A 16,997-nucleotide genomic window follows, 5' to 3' on the forward strand; every position below is an offset into this window, starting at 1 on the left:
ATTTTGTCTACCCTCACCTTTGTCGTTTATGCTTCATCCTCCTCATTCTTACCCCCCCCCCAAGTGGCGTACCTGGGATTTTCCACAGGGGGGCAAAACCGGTCGAAAAGATTGAAAAGCAAAAAAAGGTCTTCAATCAAAAGGCTCTTCAATCGTACCAGAAAAAAATTTGACCAGCAAAAAAACAAAAACAAAAAAACCCCTCTGCCCCCGTAGGTACGCTAGTGCCCCCCCCCCCCATATTCGCATTTTCTTTTACCCATCTCGTTTCTGTATTCCTAATCTTACACCCCCCCTCCACACACACACACACTTATATTTGCATTTTTCCCCCTTTTTCTCATTTCGTTGCTGTATTCATAAATTACTAATCTCTCACAATTTTTTTTAACAATATATAATCTTGAAAGAGACTGTATCTTTAATTCACTTTTATTTTTGGCACCTGGCCTTTCTCAAGTTTATTGCTTTATCATACAAAATGTAAATGGAACAAATAATAAATGGTTGCAAACTTTATCAAACTACTGTAAAGATTTTTTCAAAAGCAAACAAGCAAATGTAGAAAACAAGGTGAAATAAAGTTTTACCTACACAACAGAAAAAGCTTTAAACACGCTTTACGTTTGGTTATTACTTGGATTAATTCAAGCATATATATATATATATATATATATATACATATATATATATATATATATATACATGAATATTCACCCTCTTTTAACCGAAACCGAAAGCGCGGGGTTGAATAAACATTATACATTTCCAATTGTTTGATTTTACTGCAGATATGATATGCGTTTGGAAAACAAATATTGGTAAGATGAAAGAATATATACAGAATTTTCTTATCCAAGTATGGTTGTCAAAATCTAGGTTTTGCACGCGACATTCACTGATCGAATCAAAACTCCTAGCGACGTGCACAGGGAATATCTGGAACTCGAGCTGTTCAGATGTTTTGTATAGATAATCTGCGGAAAAGAGTGTAGATGTAGATAAATGTTTCTTCTTTTTTTCTTTTTATTTTCTTTTTTTTCAAGTCAAGTACACGATCAATTAAAGGGTGATATATCATCTACGATTACTCTGACTGCGTTTGAATATTGATTTTATTCAGTTTATTGCGCATTTAACTTTCATAATAATTAGTGACCATTTGATTGTGCAATTGTAATCACTTCATGGTTATACCAGGGAATTCTCTCACTATAACAATTATCGCCTGGGTAGACATTGGTCTACATATTTACGACATACAATCTATCCACACTGCCATAACTAAATACACAGCAAAAACTGTGGTGTTTAATAACCGGTGTACATAGAGGCCCACACCAGTTATTTTACACCGGTGTTAAATCCGTGGTGTTAGTTTTACACCTATAGGTGTTATTACAAAACCTATGGTTGTTACATTTACACTCTTTGGTGTTGTGTTCAATCTCTAGGGTGTTATTTTAACACCTCAGTGTGTGGTCCTCTATTAACACCAATTGGTGTCAATTTTAACACCACAGTTTTTACAGTGTACGTTCGTATTCTATTTTCCTTCCAAGTTGTGACCAAACGATGTCCACTTCATGCAGCAAGTTGTATCGGTGACTGTATAGTGTTACGTCACGAATACGTCATCAATAAATAACTAATGTTTTTTTTTATTGAGTTCTTACAAAGGCTCTATTACATTCGCATCTCCTGCGTCTTCCGCGTCTTTTGCGAGAAGCCAGACCTCATTATGCCTGTCCCATAATCTGAACGGGCTGTCATAGCCGGCTGTGTAGTACATTGACTCTTCAAAGGTTATTCCCAGTTCGGTCAAGATGTTTCCCAGTTTTGTTTCATTCTCAATCCAGTCGTCGTCCTCGGCCCTTCCTCCAAATTTTCTGCATGAAAACAAAAGTAAAATTACACAACTGCGTTTAAAATATCACTCTAAAATTGTGTATCTGTTGTTGATTCTATCGGGGTATAAATATGGCTTTTCCTTTTAATAATACTTAAGTTAGAAAATTTGCTTTTTCTCAAATTCATTAATGAATTATAATTATTTTTTAATCAATAAACGAGCCTATGTCTTAAGTGCTAATGCCATATATATTTTATTGAAGTTAACTGAGAAAAAACACGATGCTATCAGCCAATCGAAATGACTGGTTTGAGCAGCAAATAAAAGTAGAGTCATTTCTCGGTGATATTAAACGCTGAATATGTATACATATTCTAAGATTCTATTAGGAACTCAATTTCCTTCCTACTGACAAAGAATTTAAAGGGATGTTCCGGGCTGAAAATTTCATCAAAATCGGATAAAAAATAATAAAGTTATTGAAGTTTAAATTTTAGCAATATTTTGTGAAAATAGTTGTCATGAATATTCATAAGGTGAGCTGAAGATGTCACAACTCCACTTTCCGTTATCTTATGTTATTAAAATCATAATTATTTCATTATTTCATACTTGTGTGAATAATATGTCTCCCTTATAATGAAATAAGTTGCAGCAATAAATATCTAATGCACTAAATCAGTTGTCAATCCAATTTTTCTAGTTCTTGGAGGAAAAAATTTGAATAAAACTAATTTCATGTAATAAAATACAAAAGAACAGGTGGGGATGTGACTTCATCAGACCACCTAATGAATATTAATGACAATTGTTCACATAATATTGCTTAACTTTATTAATAACTTTGTTATTTATAATCCAATTTTGATGAAATTTTCGGCATTTGCTCAGTGAATTCTACTCTATTTATTAAGCTATAAATACTTTCAGCCCGGACCATCCCCTCAATACCAAGGCACAATCTCTGCCAGTACTAGCTATACTGTTCATCTATTCACTTATTAGAAATACGCAAATTGGATGCAGAATGTACTTACCCAACATAAACCGTCAATTCTGGGAAGTCAACAATGCTCACATCAGGATTGCTTGGGTTAGGGGGTGGATTGGCGGCTTCTTGGTACTCAAAGGGAACGAAGAAATAGATGGTGAAATTGGTCTCACAAGCTGGACCTTGTCCAGGGATGACCCTTACCGCAACGGGAGCGGTCATCTCAACCTTCTTTTCTGGAAGAAAAAGAAAAGAAATTGAAATGAATAACTTCATTGCTCGTTAACAACTATTTTAGTGCATGCAGGTAACTATTCTAATTCCCGGAAATGATGTGTATTATTTATAATTATGGTGTACGAGATTGTGATGTGCATCCTAGTTTTATCATAATTCATTTTTATCTCAAAACTATGGCTGGCCAAAGGAACTATGGACCTATGATGGAACTATGATAATCATCATTATTAGTCGTTAGAAAAAACTGAAATAAATAACCAGAGATGTGATCAGCCAATCATTTTGATTAAGATAGCACCATTTTAATATGATGCAGACTAATAAATCTGTGGTTTATCACATTCTTGGTAAATAGGAACAAATAAGATTCCAATTCTAGGAAATGTTGCACTACGATTTACCGTTACAGTTACAATTACTTTATCTTCCAATGTTTGACAAGGTATAATAATGGCAAATTTTCCCGTTTTATTTGTAGTTTTTTTTATGAAGCGAGCCCCTATAGTAGGGGTGGCGCCAAAGGGGGCAGCTGTTGACTGCCCCCATGACTTTTTGCTTAGTCATGTAAAGGGAGAAACGAGGAGAAAAGTGATCAAGGAAAGACGAAGGGTATAAAAAGGAGACGTCTTGGTCGTTTATACACACAATACATCTGTATAATTCTGTTTAGAAAAATATGACGTCAACCTTAGGTCGTCTAGCCCCCTGCCCCCTCCCCCACTCCTATCAAATTGTCCTGACGCCAGCCTTGCCCAGGGGTAAAAAGTGTTGTGTACACCGGCATTGCAATATGAAAGACTTACTTTCGTCATTTTCACCCTGTATGTAGTCGAACAGTCTCATGAATCCAGTACCTGTAGCTTCATCATGAGTAAGACCCATTACTGTGGTAGATACCCACTTGGCGGGCTCATAAACTCGCTTCTCGTATTTCTACAAATAGGAGAAAATATATCAGATATTGAATAAATAGCCATTCGTAATTATGACAATATCCAAAGAAGATTTGTAAGAAACTATACGTAGCCCTACAAACTTTCTAAGTGCTGCATATTACCCCGGTTTTATCATAACTGCATATAAGGGGCTTTAAGCATTTCGATGACTACATTCCTACCGCGTATATTAGGCCTCACCTGGGTCGAGTGTGGCAAATTTAGATCAGCACCTTGCCAAAGGACGTTAGTACCGCGGCGGGAATCGCACCCTGAACGTTTTGATCAAAATAAAGTCCGGAGACATAACCGCTATATTATATCCTACTTCTACCTACCTTATCCTAAGTTAAAATCTAAGAGTGATTTCTGATATCTTTGTGTCATGTCATTACATTATGAAAATTATATACAAAAAATGAAATGAATAATGATATTTGACAACAAAAAGCACAGCTGCTCTTACAAGGGAGATTCTTACCTTGGGAACCTCGGTGACGATTCTGTATCTTGGGCACTGCAAACCATGACATTGATCAGGTCCATCGTAGGTAGCACCTCCTCCTAAACTCCTTACACATGCCAGAGTCGCAGGAACAAGCAGCATAAGTAGAAGTATATTCTGGCTTAGATGAGCCATGGTTATACTACCTGAAATGGAAGAAAGATGGTGGGGTTCGAGCGTTGAGTACCTAAATAAATTTAATATTTATAGAATTCCTATATTATCTAGTGTTGCTACTTTATAGAATAGTATATGGGATTTTCCCAATCTGGCTCATTTTCGCATGTACACTTGTAACATTAACAGTGTAGGCCTCGACTATACCCGTTTGCTAAAAGTAATGATACGGTGGTTTGCTATAAACAAAAGTGCCTTTGAAAAATAGCAATTAAAATTTTTGGGCGAGCACATTTTCATCGACTGTCACATGACTGTGACACGCAGTGGCGTAATGAGCCAAAATTATGACGTGATGGCGCATCGGGCAAATTTATATAAAAAAAGTATATGATAATAATAATATCTTATTCTGATATAGCGCTTTTCATGAGATCCATATTAAAAACCGCGAGCAAGTGAAGTGAGTGAGCAAGAATTTCGACATTTTTATATTATTACAAGAATCCAATTTTGTGATGGATTATGACATATATAATATTCAGAAAATGATATACGCTCCTCTCTTTAGTTTTATTTCCTTTAATCTTTTTTTTCATGGTCGCGAAATTTCTTTGGGGGTGAGAAAGCGCCCCATCTGACTGAAAACTAATGTACTCGAAACACTGCTATACTGGTCGAATTCTTTGTTGCAGAACGTCCATGGCCACACGTCTGCAATGCCATATACGCGAAAGCTCAGGCTTATAGGGCACTGCACCCCCCCCCCCCCCCCTCAAGCATCACTATACGTATCGGTACACCTAAACAAAATGTCATAATTTTGCTCGCTCGCTCACGACTTTGCGGGCATAATTATTATGATCCCGGTGCAACGGCATGCCAGGCAGAAATTTTCTGTATACCCCTCTCCTTAAAAACTTCTCATAATCATATCATTTTGGCAGTCATTTTTGTATCCACTTCAGATTTTTCGCTTAAAACTATCGTAGAATATAGACGTGTAAAAGCATAGACGATTTTTTTTTTGTTCAGTATCTGTATCATTCCGTTCACAGATCGATCGGGGTCTCGGTTATAGCTGTTATAGGATCCTGGTTGCCTGAAGATCATTACTAAGATTGGGCGACCAATATTAGATTAACTGTCAACGGTCTTGGTTTATAAAGTAAAACTTTTATTTACTTCAAGATATCACTTAAACTGATAGAAGAACTGCAATGTCTTATATACCCACAACTTACCAGATTTACTTCGGGGAAAATCCGTTATCCGCTCCAGGTACACTCCAAGAAGACCTCTTGCTCAGTGATTCACAACAAAGGAGAGACATGGCCTTTTTATAAGTTTATGTCACGTTTACAGGCACGCATTGAAAACTTGCATAAGCGGTGAAAACAAAGGAAAGAATCAGTGTTTACTTGGCACTTCACCAATGGAATACAAAAAGCAAGTGTTCTCTTGATAAAGTACGTCGGCCTAAATGAATGTTATCAAAACAGTTTAAAATAAAACGGTGTATGAAAAGGCTTGACATCATCAACAATAGTCGAGTTATACAACCTGAGCAAGTACGAATAAAGGTCGTTTGATTGAACCAAAATTTAAAACCCTGAAACTCTGAAAGGATTCCCTCGATCCAGGCGCGTACGCAGGGGGAGGGGGTTATACGGGTTCACCCCCCCCCCCCGCCGCTTTATTTTAAAACTTTATTTTTTGGCTTATCAATTTGTTTTGTTATGAAAAGACCAGATTTTTCTCTCTTTTTGTGGTGGAAACCTTTTTTTATAACTTTTTTTTTGCTTGTCAAATTAATCATTCAAATGAAACCCCACCCCCTTTCAAAAATCCTGCGTACGCTACTGATTACCAATCATAATATAGCAACACTTAAAATAATTCGTTTTTATGTGCTCGTAACTGCAAGGAGCATGCATAAATTGGAATGCCCTATACTAGAAGTATCAGTGTGCATTCCATGGAAGCTTGTATTAACTTTCCCAAAGAGAATTAAAAGACGGACACACCTCTGTTTGAGAGTTCGATCTAATAAAAGACTTCTCCTTGTTTTCAATTATCATGATGTGCGAATATTTAGAGGTCATTTGGATCATTGAGTAGACTGATCTATTGTAGCCTCTGACTGAAGATCTACCGGTATTATTATGCAAGACTATAGAGGAGGGGGCGGGGGTAGGAGTACGTGATAGCCAGTCTGAAACCCGACATATCCTTATAATTTATACTCTATTTTTTTAAATCAAATTTCAATTCCATGCAAGAAGAACACAATTAAAATGTCGCAATCTATGGTGTTATGCAGAATATCCTGTTATCCTCGAGTCATTTGCCTTAATCCGGTTGATTAACTCCTAATCACTGGTAATAATAACGAGATCAACTCAAGGGCGGTGGGTTCGGGGGCATGAGGCACTTCCCCCCCCCCCCACCACCACGGAGAAAAAAATGCCCGTATATAGGGGAAAATACCCTTTTTTCAAAATGAAATATGCTTTCTTTCAAAATGAAATACATTTTAAGTTAGAAAATCACAAATCTTTGGGCTATCGCTTTGCGCTCGCATCAATTATTGTCTCGTAAGTATTCATCCTGTTCAGGGTTACAAAAATGTTTAGAATGTGTAGTTTTCAAGTTGGAATGTCATAAAATTTTGTCTCGCCTTTCGCGCTCTAATCAATTATTGTTTAGTAAGGTAGGCTCATTCTGTTCCTATAAATGCTTAGAACATCAAATTGTCAGGTTTGAATATCACAAATTTTCAGCCCGCGCTTCGCGCTCGCAATATTCGATTGGTGCATGAGATTTGTGTCCTATTCATGAGTCACTAAATTCAGGTTCCCCGTCTTACAAAGAGTTGCGATTGATCCGATGAACCACAACTATGGAATGCTATAGTAATGTCAACATCTAAAACACATATATGTTTGTTTCTAGATATGGGTATGTGTGTATATATCGGATCACTCGTAATTCTTTGTAATGGCATGGTGACACCGCCCAAGCGTTGTTGGAACGGTCGTGGAGTGGAGAGAAAAAAAATCATCACCGCTCGCTACCGTTTACCATTTCCGATTTCGATTGTCGTTTTTTGTTTTCGATTTTTTTCCCCTCTTTCCCTACCGCTCCACGACCGCTCCAACAACGCTCGGGGGGGGGGGGGGGGGGGGGGTGTGACCAGGCCTTAAGACGGGGCCCTGGAGTCCAGTCACTTGCAGTGAGCGTCATCACACCCCTTTCATAAGATCAATCTTGATAGACAGGTAACTTTCGACCAATCAGAATATGTTTCAAAATTAGTCTGCATGCAGGCACATATCCTTGGTTTTCGCATAGAGAGCGTCTGAAACGGTAGACTAGATTCCCTCATGTATCATGTCTACTTGTTTGACAAAGAGGGTTTATCAACTCTGTATGAATTGATCAATGAAACTTTGAGCATTTTTATCTTCTCCAACTATATTTGAAGTGTTAATATGGAAACTTCGCTGAATATATAATGCTTCATGATCGAATCATAAACAAAACTCTCATTTTTTTTCATGTTTACACTTCTCATCTTAATTTTGATCCGTCCCGACATGTTGACTGTAAATTTTGATTTAGTGCAAAAGAAGTCCTATGTATACCACAGCTAGACGTTGGTCCGTGGGGGACAAACCCTTTATCCCCCCTCCCCCCTCTATCTTTCTTCAATATGATAAAGTTTTGTGTTGACATTGCCTTTGTCACGTGTTGTACTTCACTTTAAATTTACCTTTTTTGAAAAAAAAAATCATATGTATTACAAGAAGCGACCCCCTATGAATTTTAAGCATTGAAATTAGAAAAGGGAGCATGGGAGTAAAAAAGGAAGAAAGAAAAGCATAAAGGGAGAGATCTAGGCCAATATTGATATTCTTTTAATTAGATCAATGAAAAATATGACATTAATCTTAGGTCGTTTTGTTCCTCCCCCCCCCCCCCCCCCCTCCTCCCATTGAAATATCCTGGCGCTGCCCCTACGCTTATGTCATTAATAATTCTAATCAATTCTGCCGTAAACTGTCATGTTATTTTCAATCAAAACCACTCACTTCCTCTCTCTTTCTATCACTTTACCCCCCTCCCCCTCTCTCTCTCTCTCTCCCTCTCTCTCATCTTATCCCTCCTGTCAAAGCTTTCATATCTCCTTCAGATTGAGATCTCTCACTTTCCCTTCCGGTGGTGGAGATTCCTGTGTAACCCGCAATCACACAACACTTGGTCTAAACCTGCTTCTTTTACAAACCATTTGGTCTATTGCCATTTTGCCTAATTTCTAGTGACTGAGGATATATCCAATTCGTCTAAAACTATTTAGTGCGTATGAATCAATTTTATTTTTAAAGTAGACAAAAATGCACATTAGACTATCTGGGCATTTGATTCAGTGGGTATTAGACCAAGTGTCATGTAGACCAAACAACAAATTAGATAATAGACCAAATGGGCTTTTCCCATGTGGTACTACACTACATGTACCTGAGATGTAGGCATAGAGTTCAATGGATGTAGGCCAACTGCATACACCAAGTGAAAAAAAACACACACCCTCACAGAACCATTCAAACTGTGTTAATTAACCTGTTGGAAAGAGCAGTGTCTCACAGTGTGTTCAGTATACAACACATTGGGTGATTTCAAGTTCAGTGTTTACACGATTATAACACCAAACATAAACTGAAGATGGTCCCGAAAAGTCACTCACTAGTTGTTGAGATGTCAATAATGTATTCTGGATCAGTTTGACAAACTCTGAATAAGTTTAGGAGCAAGGGGAAGCAATCCAAATTTCAACATCAACACCAAGGCCAATACCAGACTTGAAATCACCCATTGTGAATACTCACTGTGGAGGTGTCCACAGTGGGAAATTAGTTTCACATTATTACATTTAAGAATTTTAACTTTGTGAATCACATAGTCAGAGTGCACTATGTGAACACACCAGTGAAGTATGTGAACACACCAGTGAAGTCTGAACACTCACTGCAGATGTCTCCACAGTGTGAAATTATTTTCACACTGTTACATCGGAGCATTTCAACTGATGTGTGAACCTCACAGTGGCATAGTTCATTTCTATTATGAACACACTGAAAACTCACACTGTGGAAGTGTCCACAGTGTGAAATTCACATTGTTACATTTAAGCATTTTAAATTGGGACTATCACTCACAGAGTGCACTGTGAACGCACTGGCTGGATATGTTCACGGTTTGAAATTATTTTCACAATGTTACATCAGAGCATTTCAGCTTTGCAAATCACATATTCACATCATCCACTATGTGAACACACTGTGAACTATGAACACTCACTGTGGAGGTGTCCACAGTGTTAAATTATTCCCAGATTGTAACCTTACAGCATTTTAACTTTGAGAATCTAATAGTCAGAGCAGTGGTGGACCGTGATCCGGAGGAGACAAAGCATTGGAGGGGCACAGCATTGTTCACAAACAATACAGTGCCCCTCCAATGATTTGTCTCCTCCGGGTTACAGTCCGCTACTGAGTCAGAGTATCACTACATGAACACACAGTGTTCACTCACACTACCAAGGTGTCCACAGTGTGATATTATTCTCACATTGTTAAATTTGAGTATTTTGATATTGTGAATCATATGTTCACAAAGTCCGAGTCCACTTTGTGAACAAACTGTGCAAACACTGCGTAACACTGATCTTTCCAACAGGGACATGATCTGGGGCCCCGTTTCAGATAGAGTTGCGATCAAACGCAACTCAAAAAATCTTGCGCAACTCAAAAAATCTTGCGCAACTTGATTTTCAGCCAATGAAATACCCGTATTTGAGACTTGCTTTTGATATTTTGACTTAAGTTTAAACGCAACTCTTTCTGCAAAAGGCCCCTGGACAAATATATACTGCCATCAACGAGCCAATAAAACATCACAACACTACTTCTTATAAATCATAATTATATCTTCAAGTTAAACAGAAAATACATGTAGGTCGGATATAGCACTCTTAACAGTGCATTAGTTAACACTCAAACACAAATTTGCTCATAACTCACAATAAAAATAACATTTCAGGGGTAGAATGACAATAGAGGTTAAAGATTAAAGTTTCTTACAGATCTGGTTGTGTGTTTCAGTTGTCAAGGGAACTGTTTCACAGTGATTGGGAAAGGTCATTTTGTATTATGTACAGCACCAAGAAATGATGCATGATGTAATATTGGGATCACCAAAAGCTTCACCCAATCCTGTAGGGGGCAATGCAATGAGATAATGTTATGGGACCAAGATTTTGAAAGAAAAATATGCAACACTCCATGAGGCAATAGCAGGGTGCTACATAACTTTTTAAAAGCACTTTCCCTGTCGGCCAAGTAAATTTTTAAATAGTTGAAATATACTTGCCCAATACTCTATTTCCCTTGCAAATTTTGTGAATTTTGCTTGGCCAATTCGGGCAAGTAGTTTTGGTCTTTACTTCAAAACACTTGCCCTACTCTAACTTTTACTTGCCCCAGGCAATCGGGCAAGTGCTTTTGTAGCACCCTGGGCAATAGAGCCAAGTGCGCGGTCACCACCTTTACTCGCATGTGAATGATGCATGGCACAATATTAAACCAAAAGACCACTAGTAAGATGACTACCCATCTTGTTGGCATTGTACTCATAATCCATGCTCCCACCAAATATACACTCTAGCAAAACCATCACACACTAGCCCAGCTAGTTATAACATTCCTGTATACACTGATTCATGCACCAGTGATCATGCAAATACTGAGAACACTGAAGTAGATTTTTTGTTTCAAATTCGACTATCTCATTGTTTTCATGTGCAAAATTGGAAAGCACAATAAATCCCCCCACCCCCATAAAAAAATATTAAAAATTGGCCAAAAGAGCAACAAAGGATGGATTCATGTGAAATTTTAAGAAAATCCAGATTAAACTTTATTTCTAGATGATGCCTCTTGATAAGGGATACCTGGTCAACTACTGATGTCACTATCAGCATTTACTAGTCCTCTTGTTATCATTTAATAGAGAGGTGTTTAATAGAAGAGGTATTGCGGTTCAGTGGATAAGTCTCTGGACTTTGAACCACAAAGTCTGGGGTTCAAATTCCACTGCAGCACTTGTGTGTCACTTTAACTAGGTGTTTATCCATATTTGCCACTCTCCACCCAAGTGTTGTAAATGGTTACCCAGAAGGAAGAAATTGCTTACATACTCAAGCACCTAATAAGAGGAGCTGTAATGACGGGGTAATAGTATACAGTGCTTAGAAACCAGAAACATTGTAGTGAGGCAATAAAAATTTTGCATATTATCATTACTATTTAATGTTGATTCATAACCATCATTGATTTTTGCATGTATTTGTAGGTTAATATTTATTGCCAAAAACTCATGTCAAATCTTTCTCTCCTGGCAAATAGTCAGATGAACTACACAAATATCTTGAGTTTAGACCTGCCCTAGTTCATCATTATGACTTAATATGCATAGACCTCCTAAAAGTTACGCAAAATCATTCCTTTCCAGTACATGGTAAGATGAAATTGACAATGGATATCTTTAGTCCAAATTGGCAGTGTTCACCAAATGTGAATGCAACCATCTTGAACCTTATTTATACATCAATAGCCCTCGTTGTTGAATGTAATACTGGTATAGCTTGGGTACTTCTTCTTCAGGATCTTCACTGCTATGCTGTGGTCAGCCTGTCCAAACCCCTGTACAGAAAATGAATAAAAAAAATCAGAAGGGGGATGGAGGGAGAAAGTACAAGAAAGAAATGATTATATACAAGGGAGAGGAAAAGATTATGGTGAGAAACTTGAATTTCAGGTTGGGAGAAAATCTTATCAAAACTTTAGCTTAAGTTAATCTCAAATAAATCTAGGCAAAATATTGAAACAATTGATCAGACAACTATATATAATGATAAAATATATAATATAAATATGATATCACAGAACTCAAACCACTTACAAAATAAAAAGCAAGCACATACATAATTACAAACTACAAAGTATGAAAGAGATTATGAAAACAAAGAAAAATTCTTATCAAGAAATAGATTTTTGGGGGCTACTTTTCATAACTTCTTCAACATTGGATAAGCTTTAACATTGCAATGAATGGGGATTTTCCAGGGCTCTTTTGTGCATTTTTTTTTTTGGGGGGTAATCTCCCCCAGTCCCCGTGTAATTTTTTCCCTGGTTTTTAAGAATTTCTTGAATTGATCTCTAGAGTTTGGTAATTTAAAAAAAGCCGGGATTATGTTCCCTTCTTTGGATGCGGTTATAGTTAAAGTGTGATCACCAATATACAGTGCGTACAAATCTTTGGAAGTGCGAGATAAATGGGCCTATGAATATAACACTGCACTAAGTTATACAAAAGAAATAATATCGAATTTCATCGGTAATATAGAATTTTGTGTAATTAATTTGCCTTTGACATTGTATGACTCTGCATAAATTATCACCCACTCTCCACTTAGGTGTAAATAGGTTCCAGCATTAAAGGTAAATGCTAGTTTTGGTAACGATATCAAAATGAGTTCATACAGAATCCAATGGAATGACCACCAAAGTGTCTGTTTGTATAAATAAAACGTATGTGCCAAAGGATTCTGGAAGAAATTGTGTAATTGCTGAGAAATCAGCAAATAAGCACAGGATTCGGGTAGAGCGTCGGGCCCGACATTCGAAGCAATAATAATACACTGTCCCACGCCACGTGCACTTATCTGTGTTGGGTATCTTCAGTCTGAAGATTTTCAGCGTAGATTTCAAGATTTCACAAATTCAGTTTATGTAACTGTACCAGATCTAGATCCTCAATGATATACTGACAATTAAGCCTTGTTTTACAGACTTTCTCATGAAATCAGTGTTTACTGAGACTACTGGAATTTCTCTTTAAAGCTAAACTAATCTATTTGCAGTAAACACTAACTTCATGAGAGTCACAAAGTTTAATTGTCACCATATCTTCATGGATCTCCATTACCAACAATTTTGAAATCATGAAATTTAACTTCTGAAGCTCATTCAATGACACTGACTTTTATCACTTACCATGGAGTATCCATATACCAGAATTGTCTTGGCATTCTTGTCATGCTCGATTCTTCCCCCTCCTGGACAGTCACATTGAATACCTTGCTTCTCAAGCGCAGGAGTTACCTCGTCATAGATATCCGCTGCAGGGTTTATACAACACAAACATGATGCTTAAATAAATGTACAAACAAAAATACAATTTTTATATCAAATCATTATTCTGATTCGGAAACTATAAATCATTTTGCAAATACTTAGGCTTAATGAGTGATAAAAATATATAAAATGAAATATTGTCTATTTATATTCTATTAATTTACAATTACAAAACAAGAAATGAATACATATTTTATATCAATAAGTAGCCTACTTGTAAATTCTGCCTCCACCATCATCCCTCCCCCAACTGAAAAGGTCTTTAGGTCCTCAATATCAGCAACAAAAGCTCCCATATTACTCTGTCCTTTTTGCATTTATCAGTAAGTCAATTGCACAAGAGAGATTTAAACGCAGAGGCCCCGTATTCTTAAGTCGGGTTTAACTTAGACCACAGTCTAACTCTTTGCTAAAGTTATGGGGAGCCAAAAGTTCAACAAGTGGAATGCCTCTGGCCGTCTCACCTGCATCACGCGGTTCAATATAGCAGCAGTGCTGACTTTGCATACTACTCTAACTCGCACAAGATGTTCAGTGATACATAGTTACTCTTATGTCCTCTTTTTAAGAACTAGACCAATAAACTTACAGAGATATGATGGTTATTCAACAAAAAACCCCAACATGGCCAAAGTTCATTGACCTTACATGACCTTTGACCTTGATCATGTGACCTGAAACTGGAACAGGATGTTCAGTGATACTTGATTACTCTTATGTACAAGTTTCATGAATCAGATCCATACACTTTCAAAGTTATAATGGTAATTCAACAGATACACCCAATTCGGCTAAAGTTCATTGACCTTTGACCTTGGACATGTGACCTGAAACACGCACAGGATGTTCAGTGATACTTGGTTACTCTAATGTCCAAGTTTAACGAACTAGACCAATAAACTTTCAAAGTTATGATGGTAATTCAACAGATACCCCCGATTCGGCCAAAGTTCATTGACCCTAAATGACCTTTGACCTTAATCATGAGACCTGAAACTTGCACAAAATGTTCAGTGATGCTTGATTACTATTATGTCCAAGTTTCATGAATCAGATCCATAAACTTTCAAAGTTATGATGGGAATTCAACAGATATCCCCAATTCGGCCAAAGTTCATTGACCCTAAATGACCTTTGACCTTGATCATGTGACCTGAAACTTGCACAAAATGTTCAGTGATGCTTGATTACTATTATGTCCAAGTTTCATGAATCAGATCCATAAACTTTCAAAGTTATGATGGGAATTCAACAGATATCCCCAATTCGTCCAAAGTTCATTGACCCTAAATGACCTTTGACCTTGGTCATGTGACGTGAAACTCATGCAGGATGTTCATTGATACTTGATTAACCTTATGTCCAAGTTTCATGAACTAGGCCCATATATTTTCTAAGTTATGATGACATTTCAAAAACTTAACCTCAGGTTAAGATTTCGATGTTGATTCCTCCAACATGGTCTAAGTTCAATGACCCTAAATGACCTTTGACCTTGGTCATGTGACATGAAACTCTAATAGGATGTTCAGTAATACTTGATTAACCTTATGGCCAAGTTTTATTAACTAGGTCAATATACTTTCTAAGTTATGATGTCATTTCAAAAACTTAACCTCAGGTTAAGATTTGATGTTGACGCCGCCGCCGCCGTCGCCGTCGCCGTCGGAAAAGCGGCGCCTATAGTCTCACTTTGCTTCGCAGGTGAGACAAAAATTATGTTTATATTGTATATTTCTTATGTTTACCATTTTGTTTCATTTTGCTTTCATAATGAGGAATAATACTTCAAAATACTTCAGTTATCATTCCAGAAATGAGTTAATGAATTGGATGTGTATTGTTATGGATCTGTGCCCCAATTAGCTATCCATAGTTAAACCACAACTTTAAACCAGGGTTTAGTTTTAACCAGAGTTCAGAATACGGGGCTGAATAAATAACAAGAAAAGTGTCATCAATTTCAGCAGTGACACATGAACATAAGAAAAGTTTGAGTTGAGGGAATACATTGTAAAATTCAAAGCAAGATTATTGAAATTGTAAGTTTTTAATTTTTCCTGTTCATAACAGCCTTGAAATGTAGTATCAGGTATCTTTTTATTTTTGCTGTTTTGCTTATAACTTCGCTATTAAAGGGCCTAGTTATTTTCTGCAATAATAGAAGTGTGCATTGTTCACATCACAGCAATTGCATATGATTTGTCTGTATTCTGTAAAAAGGGAGACAAAAAACCTCTGAATATTAGGCCCAATACTATTAAATGACACTGTGAAAGAGAAATTTCCATGTTTAGAATGATTTTTACCGTGATATCCACACCGCCTGTAACCTCTGACAATATACTTTGATTGGTCTCCAACTGATAGTTTAATCAGTATATACTTGAATCGCCCTGATCCATCAATGTCCACTTCATCAACTCTTTGCAAGGCTTCCAATGCCATCGTTCACTTCAAGTTGCCTCGATCTCAAAGAGTTTAAACTGGTGGTACTGGTACTACTGGTATAGATCTTGACTTGATAGGAATTGACTTGTACTTGTGACTTGTCAGAGGCTGATCACAGCAATATTTGAGTCAAGTTCTCTGCAACCAATCACATTCACAGCAGTAGTGAGTTGGCCTGGTCTAAATTTTCTTTTGGTTGAACAATTTATTTACGATAACTTAAAGCATCCCATTCATCCTCTTACAAAAGGCCTCAATATGTACAGTTCTCCCCCTCCAAACCAGGCTCCAGCCAAAATTTAAAATATGATCGTCCCAAGACTTGAGAGTAACTTCTGCTCAGCTCTGCACTGCACTACCGTACGCACTTTCTGCAGTGACAATGAATCTATGACTATGTCTATGATTGACGATTCACACACTGACTTTCAGATTCTATTTTGGAAAAAAAAATAAACCAAGAACTTGAAGAAGTAGATGCAAACGAGGTCCTGACTCTGTTCCTAATCCTGATCCTGGCCTGCCTGGTCCAGTGAGCTGTGAGCTGTGTAAGATAGAACTTTCCAATTTTCGTGTACAGCGATGATGTATTACGTAATCGACACTACTGGCCTCTCATCTCATCAAACAATGCTAGGCAATATATATG

The 16,997-nt window shown here is 37.2% G+C and overlaps 2 protein-coding genes across 2 annotated transcripts; both read right to left on the reverse strand.

Moving 5' to 3' along the window:
* Nucleotides 1-1,109: 1,109 nt before the first annotated feature.
* LOC121428930 (heme-binding protein 2-like) lies at nt 1,110-5,990 on the reverse strand. Its single transcript, XM_041625821.1, has 5 exons — nt 5,885-5,990; nt 4,500-4,669; nt 3,887-4,016; nt 2,890-3,079; nt 1,110-1,889 (listed from the first exon to the last, which is right to left on the reverse strand). The coding sequence occupies exons 2-5, from the start codon at nt 4,656-4,658 to the stop codon at nt 1,673-1,675; spliced, it is 696 nt and encodes a 231-aa protein (XP_041481755.1). The 5' UTR covers nt 4,659-4,669; nt 5,885-5,990; the 3' UTR covers nt 1,110-1,672.
* Nucleotides 5,991-11,128: 5,138 nt separating this feature from the next.
* On the reverse strand, nt 11,129-16,922 carry LOC121429176 (14 kDa phosphohistidine phosphatase-like). The gene is made up of 3 exons (XM_041626111.1): nt 16,207-16,922; nt 13,757-13,881; nt 11,129-12,403 (listed from the first exon to the last, which is right to left on the reverse strand). The coding sequence occupies exons 1-3, from the start codon at nt 16,343-16,345 to the stop codon at nt 12,308-12,310; spliced, it is 360 nt and encodes a 119-aa protein (XP_041482045.1). The 5' UTR covers nt 16,346-16,922; the 3' UTR covers nt 11,129-12,307.
* Between the last annotated feature and the right edge of the window lie 75 nt (nt 16,923-16,997).

This window comes from Lytechinus variegatus, chromosome 15 (genome assembly GCF_018143015.1).
Source record: "Lytechinus variegatus isolate NC3 chromosome 15, Lvar_3.0, whole genome shotgun sequence".
In the NCBI taxonomy this organism is placed as follows: domain Eukaryota; kingdom Metazoa; phylum Echinodermata; class Echinoidea; order Temnopleuroida; family Toxopneustidae; genus Lytechinus; species Lytechinus variegatus.